The following is a 13388-nucleotide window of genomic DNA, read 5'->3' as shown; positions in this document are numbered from 1 at the left end:
GCACTAGGTGGTGCTGTTGTCTCTCCTACATGCTGCAGAGTTCACCAGAGTTCAAATGTACATGAATTCCTTCAGTTTATCTTCTTTCTTTCACGTGTAGGTAATTTGTTGGTGCTGGATATCCATTGATTTCATCGGACATGTCCGCATGGTTAGATACTTCCATGGTTCAAGAGATCATCGGAAAAGGGAACAGGTAAAAATAAATAAAAATAGAGGTAAAAAAATAAAAGGTAGGCTCCATTCTATTTATCTTGCAACCTGCTCCCTCTCACCAATCTTGCTCCATTATTCGTCTGAGAATGAAGGCCGACACAGCAATTTGTGTTTAGGGTAAATCCATCCCAATCAATGAACGACAGAATGTTTTATTTATTTATTTCCTTATCCGATCACAGATGATAGGTTTGATCTCTATGCACTGGTGTAGCTTGTGATTTAGATGGGGAAATCATTGATTCACTTGAGCTCACTTCCAGACAGTGTTTTTCCATGCTTATAGTAGTGGTGTGCTTTTATACCACGGTGTGTGCGTGTACATTTGGGTGAGTCATATAATATATACTGTCCATAATGTCAATACACACCATCATATACATATATTGTATATTTATATTCCGGACTCTGACATTGCTCGTTCTAATATTTCTATATTTCTTAATTCCTTTCTTTTTCTTTTGGGGATTTGCGTGTTTTATTTAGTATTGTCAGGTATTACTGCACTGTTAGAGATCGGGAAACATAAGTATTTCACGACACTCGCGATAACATCTGCAAAATACCTATGTGTATGCGGCCAATAACATTAGATTTTTATTATTATAGAGTTACTTTCTCACAACCTCACTGAGCTTTGGTCACTAAACTCAGCTCTGACCCATATTCCCTCTCCCCTCTCTCTCTCTCTCCCCCCCCCTCTCTCTCTCTCTCTCCAGTTGTCATAATCTGTTCCTCTCTCTCTTTTCATCACTCTTCACTGGAGTTGTAATATATGACTAAGGCTGTTTTTCATCTCTTTCTTTTCCTTTGTCTCTTTCTCATGGGATATGTTTTACTTTCAAATTAAAACTAATTTAGAATTGTTTTACCGATGTGGTAGTAGTGCATGTAGTGCATAGTACAATGTAGGCCTTCTGGTAAGATGCATTGTGTTGTTCTACAGCAATAAGTGCAAATGTAAATGCCCCCAAGCAGTACCCAGGCTATAATAACTAGATCATGTAAATTGAGTCTGAGTCTGCTGATGAATTAAAACTAGTGTGGTAGAGTTCATTTGAGTCAAGCAAAGCTGGGTTGTGTAGTCTCTCTAATGTTTAGTGTTTTGATATTAAGATTTTAGGTAATTACTGGGCTTATGTTAGCGATTTGTTATGAAGCCATTTCTTGTTATAGGAGGCATTGTGTGGTATAGCTGTAATGCAAAATGAATGTGGTGATTATTATGCTGCAGTGTTATTAGTGTGCTGGTGTAAATGTTAATGTTATTTAGGCCGCTCTGCCTTGGTCTCCGGGGCGGAAACACACACACACACACACGCACACGCGCGCACACACACACTAATGAGCCCTGTCAGATCCAGAACTATGATTAGAGGAAATTAAATCAATGAACAAAGGCTGCCCAGACCCCCCCCCCCACTATAGATGAGACAAACTACACCCGTGAGGACCAGTGTTAGCCTAGACCAAAAACCATGTGTGTGTGTGTATATCTGCTGTCTCCTAGCCAAAGGTGAAAACAGCTTAGATAAATCCCTTCACCCTAATACCCCGCCCACCCATGCCCTCCCACTACAGCTCTGCACTCAACAGACATCTCTTATCTAACTGTCTCTGGTTGTTTTCAATGGCTCAGATCATTTACATGTTATTGTATATAAAGGGATATTACGGTGCTTTGGAGACTTTTTGTGACATTCAAGGGAAAAATGTACCTCTTAATGTCCTGTGAGCTCACCATAAGGAAACGGTGCGTGGCACTATTCTATGTAAACACAAATGGAATAGTCTGTTCTGTTATAGTTTGGAAAAGGAAGTCAGATCAGGCTTTTAGAAGTCAATTTAGGTGCTAGTGTGTGAGTTCGGTATTCTGCGCATGTGTGTGTGCGTGCTGTGCATGTGTGTGCTGTGCGTAGGTGTGTGTGTGTGTGTGTGTGTATTCTGGCCCTGCTGTGTTGACAGTAATAGGCAGGCTCCCTATTCCAAACCACTGTGGTCACTGAGTAACAAGAACAGTAATTAAATCTCTCTTCCTCTTCCATCCTTTCCTCTCAATCTCTCTCTCCTTCTCTCTGTCAACACTATCCCTCACTCAACCACCTCATGTCTCAATCACTTTCTTTCTCCTTCTCTCTTTCTGTCAGTGACTTCTCCTTGCCACCCCATCTTTTTCTTCTTCGCTCTTCATTGACTCTCTCTCTCTCTCTCTGTGTAAAACACATATGTTTCTCCCTCTCTATGGTTTCCATGTTTAATTAATATGCTGAGCAGACTACAGGGCTGCAGTATCCAGGTCATTTCACAGTCTGTGTCGCACTCCCTTTGCGCTAAACTTGCTAACCATATTAGCCTATTGCCCACTTAGGCCTATCTTCAAATGTTTGAGGAATGTTTTATTTGATCGCACACAAATTGTATTGGTCAGATACACATGGTTAGCAGATGTTGCGAGTGTAGTGAAATGCTTGTACTTCTAGATCCGACAGTGCAGCAATATCTAACAGGTAATATCTAACAATTCCACAACAGGCGAATATTAACAATATGTGCATGCTTTTGGGAGAATATATCAGGCAGACACTCAAGAGTTAAACAACAAGTAACTCATATTTAGCTCTAAATTAAACTAATTAGAAAATATCTAATTCAAAGTCATTTCAGTGCCTTGGGTGCACCATGCTGTAGGCTGAGTGCTCAACTCTGTTACTGTTGCAGCTGGAGGAAACCTGAAGTTCGTCCCGACCCTCCCTGCTCCTCTTACGGGACTTGGACAGCTGGGAGCAGAAGTCCTGCTGGTTCTCTCCATGTGGCTTTGGTAGGAGTGGTGGGTGTGAGGGTCACGGTGGCTGTGTCTCTCGCCAGAGAAGCCAGGCCGCATCACCTCGCTCCCCCTATGCCTCTCAACATGGCTGGACCTGGAGTAGCAGCTGTAGGGGTCAGGGCGCCTCTCCTTTCTCCAGATCTGGGTGTGGCCAGGTTTGCTGCTTCTCTCTCTGGGGGAAGAGGAGGAGGCAGAAAAGGGGACACTGACCTACTGCAGGGCCTCCATGTTGGGCTCCCACACGTCCACTAGCACGTAAGCCTAGATGTCCTTCAGCTCCAGGCAGTCTTTGGCGGACTGGTCCCTTGGTCTGGAGAGGACAGAGGGAGGACATCCAGGCTTCAGGCACCTCCCCACACCTGAAGGCCCAGATGACCTCCTCTCGTTCTTCACAACGTGGACAGCTGAGGGCAGCAAGCCAGGGCGAAGCGGGATGTTTTATGTGTTTTCAAAATAAGACAGACTAAAACTATTAGGCAAAACATATATTTTTTATTTATTTTGACTTCCATTTTTTACAAACAAACTTGACTTTTTAAAGTAAAAAAGCCTTACCTATCTCGCCCAGCATTTCCTGGATCCTAGCCAAACGCTGGGAAGATTTCTTAAGAGACATTGTAATACTTAGCCGTGTTTACCTTATGAGGGCAGTTTGTGTTATGAAGTTTAGGGTGTCTTTTTTGGTGAAAAAGCGCATTTGAGCGTTCTGTTTCCCGGGATATACACTGTCAAAATTCTAGAATATCACAGGACTTTATTTATGATGCCATCACCACGATTATGATGCCTTACTCTATGGCAGATATCAGGTAGCCTAGCGGCTAGAAGCGTTGGGCCAGTAACCAAAAGGTCACTGGTTCAAATCCCAGAGCTGACGAGGTGAAAAATCTGTTGACGTGCCCTTTAGCAATGCACTTAACTCTAATTGCTCCAGGGTCGCTGTCAATAATGCCTGGTCCCTGTCTCTGACCCCACTCTCTGAGCGTGTCTCAGGAGGAGTAGGGATATGCAACAAAAAAAGTGCACTTGTACATGTGTGATATAGGAGAACTATTATCAGATTGTCAATATTAGGCTTAGGCCTATAATGTAATGAAGTTAAGTTGTTTGTGCTTTCAAATAATATTCCTTTTGAGTTACACAATGGACATTCGTGCTAATGCAGTGTAGCCTATAGGACAGGGTTGCTCTGTTCTGTAAAACGTGTAGTTTGGTTTGTGTTGATTCTCTTACCCTCAATAAGGAGAGTGAGCTAATACTCTTTGGGGGGGACATGGGAAGGGAACACCACTCTCTAGCCACACACACGCACACACACGCACATATTTGGTAACACATTCTATGGAGTACACATTCTATAACAAGCTTTAGAAGGTGTTATGACACTAACTATAAGCGTCCATAATTCTCCATTCTCATAAGTGGTTACATTAGGGCTCCAGAGTGGCGCAGGAGTCTAAGGCACCACATTTCAGTTCTAGAGGTGTCGCTACAGACCCTGGTTCGATTCCAGGCTGTATCATAACCGGCCGGGATTGGGAGTCCCATAGGGGGGCGCACAACTGGCCAAGCATCGTCCGGGTTAGGGTTTGGCCGGGGTAGGCCGCCATTGTGAATAATCATTTTTTTCTTAACTGACTTGCCTAGTTAAATAAAGGCAGGGGAGCGTGCTCAGTCCCCTCCTGTACTCCCTGTTCACTCATGACTGCACGGCCAGGCACGACTCCAACACCATCATTAAGTTTGCCGATGACACAACAGTGGTAGGCCTGATCACCGATAATGACGAGACAGCCTATAGGGAGGTCAGAGACCTGACCATGTGGTGCCAGGTCAACAACCTCTCCCTCAATGTGATCAAGACAAAGGAGATGATTGTGGACTACAGGAAAAGGAGGACCGAGCACGCCCCCATTCTCATCAATGGGGCTGTAGTGGAGCGGGTTGAGAGCGTTAAGTTCCTTGGTGTCCACATTACCAACAAACTAACATGGTCCAAGCACACTAAGGCAGTCGTGAAGAGGGCAGAACAAAACCTATTCCCCGTCAGGAGACTGAAAAGATTTGGCATGGGTTCTCAGATCCTCAAAAGGGTCTACAGCTGCACCATCGAGAGCATCCTGACTGGTTGCATCACCGCCTAGTATGGCAACTGCTCAGCCTCCGACCGCAAGGCACTACAGAGGGTAGTGCGTACAGCCCAGTACATCACTGGGGCCAAGCTTCCTGCCATCCAGGACCTCTATACCAGGCGGTGTCAGAGGAAGGCCCTACAAATTGTCAGAGACTCCAGCCACCCTAGTCATAGACTGTTCTCTCTGCTACCGCACGGCAAGCGGTACCGGAGAGCAAAGTCTAGATCCAAGAGGCTTCTAGACAGCTTCTACCCCCAAGCCACAAGACTCCTGAACATCTAATCAAATGGCTACCTAGACTATTTGCATTCCCCCCCACCCCCTCTTTTACACCGCTGCTACTCTCTGTTATGATCTATGCATAGTCACTTTAATAACTCTACCTACATGTACATATTACCTCAATTACCTCGACTAACCGGTTCCCCTGCACATTGACTCTGTACCAGTACCCCCTGTATGTAGTCTTGCTATTGTTATTTTACTGCTGCTCTTTAATTAGTTATTTTTATTTCTTTTTCGTATTTGTTAAACTGCATTGTTGGTTAGGGGCTTGTAAGTAAGCATTTCACTGTAAGGTCTACACCTGTTGTATTCGTAGCATGTGACGAATACAATTTGATTTGATTTATTATAGCCATGCTGGTTTAAAACACAGAAAATATAGTTATTACACACATTCCACGTTTTTTCACTACTAGAACCTCCTTAGGTACAATAATATTCCTTCACCTCACTATGGTACTAAGGCATATTAATATAGATATATAATATAGAAAGGGTATTGTAATGACACTTCTGTTGATCCCAACTCTGGCCCAGCTGTGTCGAACAAGGTCACAATGTGTTTCCAACAGAGTGCTATGTCTTGCGCCCAGGGCAACCGCGCTCCAGCTGGGAATACCCAGTTTCACTCTCTCCCATGCTAACTGGGGCACCTGACTGTAAACTGTTGCCCGTGTTTTGATATGGAGCAAATCTGTCAGCTGCTCCTATGGCTGGTGGAAATAGGAAACAGAAAAACAATTAGAGGATATGCCTTTTTTATGGTGTTGATGTTTTCTCCGAGCCACAACTCCTTTTTACCAAATGGACCTGCAGTGTTTGTGTGTGTGTTAGCATAAACCTGGCTTAATGGCAATGGACACACTCCATTTCCCTGCCTGTTTAAATGTGAACGTCTGTGTTTCCCAGAGAAGTGATGACAGGAGAGACTGGGAGATCCAGTCTTAGCCCACAGCGAGGTCAGGGCAGTGATAAGAGAAGAGGCGGTCAGATCCTGTCTTAGCCCATAGCGACGCTAGGGCAGTGATGAGAGGTGAGACTGGAAGATCCTGTCTTAGCCCACAGCAAGGTTAGGCTATTTTTCACAGCCTGCTTGTTTTCTTGTCTTTATACCTGTGTGTGTGTGTGTGTGTGTGGGTGGGAAGAGGAGATATTCTGGAGACAGCAGGACACAGGGTCCTCCAGGACATGGTTATCAAGTGTGTGTGTGTGTGTGTTTGTGTGTGCATCCATGTGTGTTAATATGTCCCCACTTACCTCCTGATGATGGTAGCATGGCATTCATAGCATCTCCTATAGGATAGCACACAGCAGACACCTCCACTCCTTGCGCCACAGTGGTGAGAGCAATACCTATATGTGTTGCTAGCTTCTACTTATGCCATTTGTCATAATTCTGGGTACACTCCCTTCCCTCTTCCTTTCACTCAGTAGTGTTCTTTCTCTCTCTGGTCCTCTGAAAGCCTGCCTTATATAACTTCTGCTGCAGTGTTGCACAGCGATGCACAGCAGCTCAGTCACACTCACAGTAGTCAGGTTTACTGACTCACCATCTGATAGAGAAAAAACCCACAGGGCAGAGGATACCAGGGTGTTGTGGTAAAGATGAAAAATCCTTCAAAGTCAACATTGAACTTTTGTAGTCTTTCCTAAAACTTTTAGTCATTGGCTAGTAAGGACCATCTTGAACAGTCAACATCTCACAAGGAAAGATGAGGTTTGACTGTTAAGAATGTTTACACTTCTCTGTAGTTTTGTTTTTAGCTTGAACAATTTGCATCTAGCCTATTTCATGTGATGCGGTCCAGTGGACTTGGTTGCCTAGCAACCCATCCGCCTCGATTCGTGTGATGCTCTGAGCTCGTCGCAGTTCCATTTTTATAACGTGAGGCCTGCCTGTTGTGAGTCATTGTGTATTGTGGAGTGTTACTCAGTTTGTTACTTCATGACCTTTGTGCTCACAATGACAACATGTCAAAGCTGAGAGCACATAGTTACATCTGTTGACAATAATCAACACTGACAAATAGCCTACTACGGTTCCATTTGATGACATTCTGATAGCCATGAATGTTAAGGGTTCTTGCAACACGAAGGAGAAAAGCTTTCAAAGGCTTGCCGAATGACAGATACCATAATTATTTACATTTTTACTTTTTTGACGATATATCTTATCGTTTTGACAATATCGCAATAGTATCTTTGCGCTAGTTGGCTTTACCTTCACCAAAACTTCAGTATTTTTTCTTCATAGCTTGTTCTTCATCTTCTTTTTAAATTGGGAGCCAATTTGTTTTCAGCAATTTTATTTCCATGACTGATCAAAATTCGTAATGAATAGTTTGAGAATAATCAGCACTGACAAGTAGCCTACTTTAGTTCCATTTGATGCCATTCTGATTGTCATGAATATTAAAGGTTCTTGCTACTGTCACAAGCCAGCTCATAGCCTGTGACAAAAATGAGGGGGCACGAACAACAGGTATAGGCCAATTAAAAGTGTTCTTTATTATAAACAAAACTATTAACTTAAAACTAAGAAAAAGGAATGAGGTGTGGAAGTATCATAATGTAAGGTGTATGTAAAGTGCATGGATGCGTGAATAAGTGTGTGTGAACATGACTGAGTGAAAACTATGCAAAACTACAAAGGAACAAACAAATCATGAGCATACCTGGAGGAGCAGAGAGAGAGAGAGAGAAGTGATTAGTGACAGTTTTATACCCTGAGCCCAGGTGGCTCCAATCACTAACGACCCTCCTCTGCCTGCAGGAGGAACCGCCCCCTGCACTGCAGAGGAGGAGCCGTGACACTACACAAAGCTTTTAAAGGCATTGTAGATATTACAAAACGCTCCTTGCAGAATGACAGATAACATAAACCTGTACATATTTCCCCCGTAGTGTTTCATGTCTCTCTGAAGGTACACTGCAGCTGTGAGAACCCACAAGAGTCCTACCTCATCAGTCTCTCTCCCAGTACCTGTCCTCAGTGCAGCGAAGGGTTAAATCACTCGCATCATAAGTTCATTGTGTATTCATGACTTACAATCTGTGCTCTCTTGTTCAGGTTCGATGGCTGGATGAAAATAGCTATGTTCATTGATCACAGCTGACGGACCAACAGCAGGTAAGGGAAGGGTTAAGCCGTTTTAATCTGTAAGGAAAGATAGAAGGAGAGGATAGAAGGAGAGGAATTAATCAGACAGCAGTATTTAGTATGAGAACCTTTACTAATGAGGCCTGCATAGTTAACACAACGAGAAAAGAGAATCGGAGGGAGAGAGAGAGTGTGTGTGTGTGAGAGAGAGGATGGAGGGAGGGAGGGAGGGAGGGAGAGAGAGAGAGTGTGTGAGAGAGAGAGAGAGAGGATGGAGGGAGGGAGGGAGGGAGGGAGGGAGGGAGGGAGGAGTGAACGACCGACGGAAATGAATTGCAAGCTGCAGGAGAATAGGTTGTCAGCATCCAGAGCTCCAAGGTCTGACTCTCATTAAAGGTAAATACAGTGTGTGTGTGTGTGTCTATATTTACTTGTTATTTACGCTTACAGATACGTGTGCTAGACGGTGAAAGGGATGCCTTTGATTTGACCCGTGTCGTTAAAGAAGCAGAAAGAGCAGATAAAGGGAAATAGAGAGGGAGAGGTAGAGATGGGATGCAAAAGCATGGGCATCAAACGTGCTTGATACCCAGACCGAGACGGGAGAGAAACCAGTAGAGGGACCAACCATGCAAATGAGAGAGAGAGAATTGGCCAGTGGTAAAGGGAGAGAGAGAGAGAAAAGGACAGGAAAGGGTTATAGAATAATAGCTCAAGTAAAAAGGAGACATGAGTGCAGTATGAAAACAAAAGGAGGTCTAGAGAGTGAATTGTGCAGCATCTGAGTGAGTTTGAGAGAGAGAGAGAGCTGTACCGTTTGTCTCTTTGTTGCATGCATCTCAGACTGCGGACCCTCGCTCAGTTTGTCTCTTTGCTCTCCAGCGTCCGTGCGTCTCTCTCACCTCCAGGATGGAGGGGCTGCTGCGGCTGAGTCTACCCGGAGCGTGAGGAGCCTTCCTGGGCTTCGTCTGCGTCATCTTCCCCCTGTCTCTCTCTGCCCTGGTCCCCCTATACTCATCCATCACTCGACCTCTGCAGTGCAAGAGAGCATCTGGACCCACACGACACCTCCCCCCTAATCCCCCACACTGAGTCGCCAGGGCAACCATGGACGGACTACGCCTGCCACCGGTCATCGAGGAGGTCATGGACCCTGCAGGTTAGTGTGTGTGTTTGTGTGTGTGCTTATCACACAATCATGTGTGTGTTGTTTGTGTGCCTATGTGTGTGTATTACATACCAATGACTCTATGGATGTGTACACACAAATGTTGTGTTCGTGAGTGTGTGAGCCATAAAGGCTCTGCCAGTGTATGTGTGTGGGTGTCTGTTTGTGTGTCTGTGTGTTTGTGTTAGCCAGTCAGCGAGGCCTGTGTTTACCAGAACAGACGGATTAACAGAGAGGCTTCATCTCAGAGGGATGGAGAGACAGCCTGCCAGCCTTCCATAGTGACACTACTCAGGGACGTCATCCAGCAGAGACTGTAAGCTAGCTGGATCACAGAGCTCTGTGAATATTACATTCATAAACTCTTAATATGATTTAAATATTGGATTTACACATCCAAATATAAATGCTGATGCTGGGTAAATAGTCAATCATCAGAACAATGGGAATTCTGTATGCATTCTTTCAGCTTTCAAATCCCCAGGGGTTTTCCTGGCATTAAACATCATGTTGTTTTGTTTGAATTGGACATTCAGCCTATGTATTTGTAATGTAACCTATGACCTCTGTGTGAATCCTTTATCAAATCAAATCACTTTATTTGTGTCATGCGCCGAATACAACAAGTGTAGACTTTACCGTGAAATGCTTACTTACAAGCCCTTAACCAACAGTGCAGTTCAAGAAGAGTTAAGAAAATATTTACCAAGTAGACTAGAATAAAAAGTAACACAATAAGAATAACAATAACAAGGCAGGGAGCACCGGTACTGAGTCAGTGTGCGGGGGTACAGGTTAGTTGAGGTAATTTGTACATGTAGGTTGGGGTGAAGTGACTATGCATAGATAATAAACAGCGAGAAGCAGCAGTGTACAAAAGGGAGGGAGGGTCAACGTAAATAGTCCGGTGGCGAATGTATTAATTGTTCAGCAGTCTTATGGCTTGGGGGTAGAAGCTGTTGAGGAGCCTTTTGGTCCTAGACTTGGCGTTCCGGTACCGCTTGCAGTGCGGTAGCAGAGAAAACAGTCTATGACTTGGGTTACTGGAGTCTCTGACAATTTTATGGGCTTTCCTCTATTGTATAGGTCCTGGATGGCAGGAAGCTTGGCCCCAGTGATGTATTGGGCCATACGCACTACCCTCTGTAGCGCCTTGCCGAGCAGTTGCCATACCAGGCGGGGATGCAACCGGTCAGGATGCTCTCAATGGTGCAGCTGTAGAACATTTTGAGGATCTGGGGACCAATGCCAAATATTTTCAGTCTCCTGAGGGGGAAAAGGTTTTGTTGAGCCCTCTTCACGACTTTCTTGGTATGTTTGGACGATAATAGTTTGTTGGTGATGTGGACACCAAGGAACTTGAAATTCTTGACCCGCTCCACTACAGCCCCGTCGATGTTAATGGGGGCCTGTTAGGCCCGCCTTTTCCTGTAGTCCACGAATAGCTCCTTTGTCTTGCTCACATTGAGGGAGAGGTTATTGTCCTGGCACTACACTGCCAGTTGTCTGACCTCCCTATAGGCCTTCTCATCGTTGTTGGTGATCAGGCCTACCACTATTGTATCATCAGCAAACTTAATGACGGTGTTGGAGTCGTGTTTGGCCACGCAGTCGTGGGTGAACAGGGAATACAGGAAGGGACTAAGTACACACCCCTGAGGGGCCCCAGTGTTAAGGATCAGCGTGCAAACGTGTTGTTGCCTACTCTTACCACCTGGTGGCGGCCCGTCTGGAAGTCCAGAATCCAGTTGCAGAGGGAGATGTTTAGTCCCAGAGTCCTTAGCTTATTGATGAGCTTCATGGGCATAATGGTGTTGAACGCTGAGCTGTAGTCAATGAACAGCATTCTCAAATAGGTGTTAATTTTGTTCAGGCGAGAAAGGGCAGTGTGGAGTGCGATTGAACTTGCGTCATCTGTGGATCTGTTGGGGCGGTGTGCGAATTGGAGTTGGTCTAGGGTGTCCAGGAGGATGCTGTTGATGTGAGCCATGACCAGCCTTTCAAAGCACTTCAAGGCTACCGACGTGAGTGCCACGGGGTGGTAATCATTTAGGCAGGTTACCTTTGCTTCCTTGGGCACAGGGACTATGGTGGTCTGCTTGAAACATGTAAGTATTACAGACTCAGTCAGGGAGAGGTTGAAAATGTCAGTGAAGACACTTGACATTTGGTTCGCGGATGCTTTGAGTATACGTCCTGGTAATCCGTCTGGTCCAGCGGCTTTGTGAATGTTGACCTATTTAAAGGTTTTGTTCACATTGGCTACCAAGATCATTATCACACAGTCATCCAGAACAGCTGGTGCTCTCGTGTATGCTTCAGTGTTGCTTGCCTCAAAACGAGCATACAAGGCATTTAGCTTGTCTGGTAGGCTCGCGTCTGGGTTTCCCTTTGTAATCCGTAATAGTTTCCAAGCCAGGCCACATCCGACGAGCGTCAGAGCCGATGTAGTAGGATTCAATCTTAATCCTGTATTGACGCTTTGCTTGTTTGATGGTTCATCTGAGCGCATAGCGGGATTTCTTGTAAGCGTCCAGATTAGTCTCCCACTCCTTGAAAGCGGTAGCTCTAGCCTTTAGCTTGATGCGGATGTTGCCTGTAATCCATGGCTTCTGCTTGGGATATGTACGTACAGTCACTGTGGGGACGATGTCGTCGATGCACTTATTGATGAAGCCAATGACTGCGGTGGTGTACTCCTCAATGCCATTGGATGAATCCTGAAACATATTCCAGTCTATGCTAGCAAAACAGTCCTGTAGTGTAGCATCCGCATAATCTGACCACTTCCGTATTGAGCGAGTCACTGGTACTTCCTGCTTTAGTTTTTGCTTGTAAGCGGGAATCAGGAGGATAGAATTATGGTCAGATTTGCCAAATGGAAGGCGGGGGAGTTTGCCTGCATTAAAGTCCCCAGCCACTAGGAGCGCCGCTTCTGGGTGAGCATTTTCTTCTTTGCTTATGGCCTTATAGAGTTGGATGAGAGCGGTCCTAGTGTCAGCTTCGCTTTCTGGTGGTAAATAGACGGCTACAAATAATACAGATGAGAACTCTCTTGGTAGATAGTGTGGTCGACAGCTTATCATAAGGTACTCTACCTCAGGCGAGCAATACCTCGAGACTCCTTTAATATTAGACATCGCGCAACAGCTGTTATTGACAAATAGACACACACCCCCACCCCTCTTCTTACCAGAGGTAGCATCTCCGTTCTGCCGGTGCATGGAAAATCCCGCTAGTTCTATATTGTCCGTTTCGTCGTTCAGCCACGTCTTGGTGAAACATAAGATGTTACAGTTTTTGATGTCCCGTTGGTAGGATAATCTTAATCGTAGGTCATGAATTTTATTTTCCAATGATTGCGCGTTAGCAAGAAGAACGGATGGCAGGGAGTTTACTCGCTTGCCTACGGATTCTCAGATTCTCCTTTTCCTGTGTCTTTTCTTCATGCAAAAGGCGTGGATCTGGGCCTGTTCCAGTGAAAGCAGGATATCCTTCTCGTCGGACTCGTTAAAGGAAAAAGTTTATTCTAGTCCGCGGTTAGTAATCGCTGTTCTGATATCCAGGAGTTATTTTCGGCCATAAGAGACGGTAGCAGCAACATTATGTAATTCTTTTTTTTTTTTTACAATAAGTTTTTAAAAAAGTTACACAAAACAC

At 44.9% G+C, this 13388-nt stretch overlaps 1 protein-coding gene and 1 long non-coding RNA gene across 4 annotated transcripts in view; one reads left to right on the top strand and one right to left on the bottom strand.

Moving 5' to 3' along the window:
• Positions 1-7943: 7943 nt before the first annotated feature.
• On the bottom strand, positions 7944-9497 carry LOC139566113 (uncharacterized). The gene is made up of 3 exons (XR_011673056.1): positions 9375-9497; positions 8510-8617; positions 7944-8135 (listed from the first exon to the last, which is right to left on the bottom strand). It is a non-coding gene; the product is annotated as an uncharacterized lncRNA (long non-coding RNA).
• Positions 9498-9579: 82 nt separating this feature from the next.
• Positions 9580-13388, top strand: part of LOC139566112 (coiled-coil domain-containing protein 136-like) — a 44934-nt gene continuing 41125 nt past the window's right edge. For all 3 annotated transcript variants that reach the window (XR_011673055.1, XM_071387040.1, XM_071387039.1), the window contains exon 1: positions 9580-9719. Coding sequence is in view for 2 of the 3 variants with exons in the window: in XM_071387040.1 (XP_071243141.1) it covers positions 9668-9719 (52 nt within the window). In the remaining variant the exon portion in view is untranslated. The remainder of the gene's footprint in view (positions 9720-13388) is intronic.

Source organism: Salvelinus alpinus, chromosome 37, assembly GCF_045679555.1.
Source record: "Salvelinus alpinus chromosome 37, SLU_Salpinus.1, whole genome shotgun sequence".
NCBI classification, from domain to species: domain Eukaryota; kingdom Metazoa; phylum Chordata; class Actinopteri; order Salmoniformes; family Salmonidae; genus Salvelinus; species Salvelinus alpinus.
The sequence above is the reverse complement of the archived record's forward strand: the minus strand, read 5'-3'. Positions and strand labels throughout refer to the sequence as shown.